The following is a 5,210-nucleotide window of genomic DNA, read 5'->3' as shown; positions in this document are numbered from 1 at the left end:
GTGGTGTTGTAATATTATATCACTTCCTGTTTTTCGTTGAATAATTACAGGCCGGGTTTCAGTCTCTGCAATGGGGAAAAAAGGATGGAGTCAGGCTTCACAGTAGCGAGCCACAATTCAGCATCAGGCAGGCAGTGGACAGGGTGTCTTCTGGTGACCAACATCGGTGGACGAAGCGTCGGCTGCAATGGAGGAGTGCCGCTAATAGGAGGATTTTTTTTCTGCGGGCAACTTACTTACCACTTCCAACAGGACCACTACAACCACATAGATACAGTATCCCTTGCCTTTTTCTCTGACTGTGACTGCATTTCTTTGCTCTCTCTCGGCTTCTACATTGATCCCTTAACACATCACTTAGTCCACTCCACTATCTGCACCACACATAGTCATTTGTAAGTGCTCCTACGTAATTCGCAAGTCGCAGCACGCCCCAGGCCGTAGAGGACTGGGATGGCCCCAATGATGAAGCATGTCACCAAGGGGCAACCCTGGTGAGTGAGGGGACACCTAGAAAAAAAGCAATTTCTCCTTTTCTATCTACTATACCTTCTGTCAGGTTACGCAGCCCCTAAGCGCCTACCGTACTATGAAACTACATTTCCCATGAGTAGGCGGGAGACTTGCAGACTATTTAGTGAGACTATATGAGAGTACCCTTGTATGTTAGGACATCACTTCACTGATGCCTGTCTTGTCTTCTCTTACAGGTATCCTTTCCCTGCTGACCCTACCTTTACCCATCCCACATTTTTTATTTTAGTTTGTTATTTTTCTCCCTCGCCTAATGCCTCGAACACCCTGTGTTTACACTTCTGGGTGTTGGTGACATTTGGAGGTGGAACCATATTTGCATCGACTGGATCACGGGGAGTAAACGTGACACCTTCCAGACCAACCCCATTGAGTGTTGTTGTGAATGGATTTATAGTGACCAGCAAGGCTCTCGGGTATCTGGCTACAGAGACCTTATGTTGAATATAGTTATCAATAATTCCACACAGGCCCTGTACTGTCGCATTCTTTCTTTCCACAGTTGTCGATGATATATTCTTACTCTGCTTGACAAAGAACCATTGCTAATGTGAAAGAACTTCAACCGAATTAGTAGTTATACTTTACCATTTGTTAGGCTACAATGTGGCACTGCTCTACTGTACTTCTGTCACCTGCTATATTCTCAGTTGTACCGTTGAATTGCTCAGGAGGACAAACCAGATTTCATTTTCTTTTTTTTCATAGGCATGCAACTGCCACTGTGTCACACCACTACTACCACCGCTATGAGGAAATTTTATCCGACCAAGATTGCCAACGTTATTCGGTGTTTCCCGTGGAGCCAGCCCTGGGCCTAGCCCTACTTTCAAACACAAATTACAGGTAAGATAAGCGTTTGGTGGTTTGGGGGTATAATGGAGTATTAGTACGAGAGACGAGAGCCTGAAGGTAGTACTACTAAAGTCCTAGGACTCTTGGATTCACTTCACTTAGTCTGTGAGAGGCACTTAGTGTTGAAAACATTTGGGCATTTACACTTAAAGGAAGAAAATGGAACTAAACTTTCAGGAAAACAGTCAACGTTAAACCCCCACCCACCAGGCAAGCAGTAAAAAACAGGTATGCTCAGATAAAGTTTGAAAAAGTATATTTATATCCCTAACAAAATAATCTCCCGCAAGACCCTCCCTAACCCCAACGATTGTCCTTCAAAAGTCCCCAAAAACCCAACTCCCAATTCCCACCCCCCAAAAGTCTCTAAAAAAGGGGCAAGGGACACTATGGGTGGATGCTGTTCACTTTTTGGGCCAGGGCATCATGCTCCTCGCGGAGCAAGGCGAGCTCCTGCTGAAGGCGGGACACCATCAGGGTGGTGCGGCGCAGGCGTGCCTTCACTGCCTTGCAGGTGCAAGGCCTGTGAGAAGCAGCTGTTGGCCTTGCTGCTCGGCGGTGGCGTTTGCCTTTGGCAGCCCGGCTCAGTCTCGGTGGACCACTGTGCTGGGTCACGGTGGCAGCCGGTGAGGCCACGGAGGACGACGTTGTCGTTGTTGTCGACCGCACACTTTCCACGTCCTCCAGGGCCACCAGCCGCCGATATTCCGCAACAGTGGCCTCGATTCTCCGTTGCCGGGCCGCTCTAGCCAGCTCCTTCCTCCTTGTTCGTTTGGAAGGAGAACCTATATGAAGAAAGAAAGACATAGTCTGTAACCAATGCTCTTTAAGATTAACTCAATCATTCAGCAGAAATGTGTGCTGCAGTACAACTAGCAACTTGCAAGCGCATTACATAACTATTGAGGCCAGTATCTATCTAACCTCACACTTCTTCATCCTTGCTCTAACATTAGTGGGAGTTTAAGGAACAAATTCTATGAGCACTGTGGACTTCCATTGGAGTCGACTATGAAAGTACACCAGTCTTATTCTTCTTCTTGTCTCTTGTTTTGGAAAATTGGTACGTTATTTTCTGCAAGCCGGCATAATGCCAGCGCGGTAAACTTGCACCCGAGAAAAAGAGACGCACGCCATGAGGAGTGACCTAGACTTGCGTTGCCGTTGCGTTACTGTACCCGTCCAGTACATGCAGGTGGTGAATCTCTTACTTTTCTATTACGGGTGGCACTGAGAATACTCTGTTACAACTCAAGGGCTACTGCTTAATTAATTTAACTTTCACCCTACAGTGGAAATGAGTACTAGAAATGGAAAATTGAAGAAGATAAATAATCTGATTATCTATCACTTCACATGGGATGTTTTTGCTTATATATGGGATGACTTTAGGTGCTTTGCTTTTTATTGAGTGACAGGCAGTGATACATCCACACATGAATGACTGAGTACTACTAAACTTATTAAGAGAGGTAGGGAGTGGCCACCATAATAACCGGATCTATGCAGTGCTTGCAATACAAACTACTGCTACTATTTATGGTAGTATTTGGACAAAATTAAAAGTTCTTTTCCTTGCCTTTCCTACACTGGAACGGACGTGCGGGTGCAGTGTTAGTGTTACATGCTCTTCAAAGTTACACTTAGTTCATCCACTGACCGTCTACTCTCTCTAGATCATGGGTACTCACAAACTTTCTCTCAGGGGCTACATTTACAGTGTAGTTTGGGGCCGAGGGCCGCACTGGTGGGGGCGGAGTCAGAGGGGGCGGGGCTAAAGCAAAACGATAACTTGTGACCATGAGGTTGCACACAGGTCCCTGCAGCAGATGCCCTCATCCACTGAGCCACCAGACCCAGCATTTACATACATCTCTCTCCCTCCTGCTGTCCCTCCTGCCCTCCCTCCATCTCTCTCTCCCTCCTGCCCTCCCTCTCCCTCTGTCATCTCACTGTGTGTGTGTCTATCTGTGTCAGCCTTCAGCCCGGGTTGAGACCGCTTCCTCAACGCGCACACACAGACAACAACACCAAAGTACTTAACAGGTCTTTAAAAGACCATTAACATATTATTGAGGCTTTGTTTGTTTTAGCGCCCCTGCTTCTCCACCCTGACAATCACTGCTTGCCCGGCCCCACAGAGCAGAGGCTTAGTTCTATTTCACCTCTTTGTGGCCTTGCATCTCCACTCTGCTCTGTGGGGGCCGGGGGAGCAGTGATTGTCAGAGTGGAGATGCAGGGGCGCTAACAGGTGAAATACAAAAAAGCCTCTGCTCTGTGGGGGCCGGGGGAGCAGTGATTGTCTGCAAGGTCAGCGCACCGCCAACGAAGGCTTGCCGGGCCACCACCGGCCCGCGGGCCGTACTAGGAGTACCCCTGCTCTAGATACACATATGCTATCTAAGAGTCAGATAGTAGCATGATCCAGGTATATGGACACATACAGTTTCTGTGTCACCCACCCAGGCTGTTGTCCTTCCACCCATCATTGCTTCATCATTCACCCAGCCATGCATCTCATATTCTTGCCTTCCCAGCTAGTCTTCAATCTCAATAAGTAAGGAATATATAAGAGCTTACCTCTGGCCGCCACCACCGTCTCAACTCTCACATCCGGCGCCGCCGCCTCCTCCCCTGATGATGAATTGCCCTCCGCCTCCGTGTCGAGCACCACCACCACACTGGCCCCGCCACCAGATGTTCCACCTACAAAGTACATTTAAGAATCTTAGAATAAAGCACTCACTAGTCACTAGTATTTGGTCTAGGAATGAAGACATGTGAAAACAATGTAATTTGTGACTGTCTACGTTAAAGTTAAAAAAAATGTCCCTTTTTCCAGGGAAGGTTGTCTTGCTGCACTTTTTGGCACAACTGATGAAGGCTGATTTTTTAACACGCACCATTTTTCTCCACACAGACAGAAGATGGACTTCTAACAACAAGATCAAGTTGAAACCAGGTGAGAGCTCGGCTCGACCACAAGAAATGTCTTCAATTAATCGTCAGCACTAACCACTTTTCCATTATCAGTTAAACGTTTAGTTTTATTATGACTTCATTTTAATAAATGTGTTTACTTTTAATAAAGCTTTTAAATTTAAATACAATCTGTGTTTTTTGGTCCTCCAGACTAGAGTGACTGAACGAAAGGTTTTGCAATTTTTGCAAGCATGAGTCCAGATAGAACACTTCAAAAGACATTATGGACAATCCCAGAGGACTGCACTAAGTTGATAGAGCTATTGCTGACTAGAATCATGGGAGTTTCGCCAACCGTGCAATCTTAGTTAGCTACACAGACAGACTAATAAGAATAATCTAGTAATACCACAGGGAGTCATAGTAGAGGCAGGATAAGAATTTAGATACAGTCTACAAGAAGAGCAAAGACAATTTTGAAAAAATTCAAATGAGGAACGCTAGGAAAAATAGGTACTAGTCTAAAATGAAAACTTACTGGGGCCAGCAGAGGAGCCCTCGCCTGCCCGATCCTGGCCCTGTTGATGAACAGCATCCGCCGCCTGCTGCTCCTGTGTCCTCCTCTCGCCCCTGGGGGGAGCTGACGTACAACATGAAAGAAAGAACAGAAAACATGGATGATTGTTGCTTGTCAATGTCAACCAAATCAAACATTTCAAAAGAACAATAACAAAATATTTCCGCGAAATTATATTGATTATGGTTACTTTTTATTTATTTGCGGACCTGTGACTTCGAAAGTCACGTAACTCACTAAACAAAGTACTGAAACGTTCACCTAGGACTGGCAGGCAGCAGTCCGCAGGCAAGACGCAAAGTGACAGACAAACTCCATTGTG

At 46.2% G+C, this 5,210-nt stretch overlaps 1 protein-coding gene across 2 annotated transcripts; it reads right to left on the bottom strand.

The window, feature by feature from the left end:
* Positions 1-921: 921 nt before the first annotated feature.
* LOC147705885 (uncharacterized) lies at positions 922-4,948 on the bottom strand. Of its 2 annotated transcripts, XR_015297329.1 has the most exons (3): positions 4,850-4,948; positions 3,970-4,095; positions 922-2,174 (listed from the first exon to the last, which is right to left on the bottom strand). XR_015297329.1 is itself a non-coding variant. In XM_086928992.1 (2 exons), exons 1-2 carry the CDS (start codon positions 4,106-4,108, stop codon positions 1,777-1,779), a joined length of 537 nt encoding a protein of 178 aa, XP_086785118.1. In that variant the 5' UTR covers positions 4,109-4,124; the 3' UTR covers positions 922-1,776. The 2 variants fall into 2 exon arrangements, 1 of the variants encoding a protein (XP_086785118.1); XM_086928992.1 differs by lacking the exon at positions 4,850-4,948 and having other exon boundaries at positions 3,970-4,124.
* Between the last annotated feature and the right edge of the window lie 262 nt (positions 4,949-5,210).

The sequence above is a fragment of the Lissotriton vulgaris genome, chromosome 7 (genome assembly GCF_964263255.1).
Source record: "Lissotriton vulgaris chromosome 7, aLisVul1.2, whole genome shotgun sequence".
Classification (NCBI taxonomy): domain Eukaryota; kingdom Metazoa; phylum Chordata; class Amphibia; order Caudata; family Salamandridae; genus Lissotriton; species Lissotriton vulgaris.
Note: the sequence above shows the minus strand (reverse complement) of the source record. Positions and strands in the feature narration are given on the sequence as shown.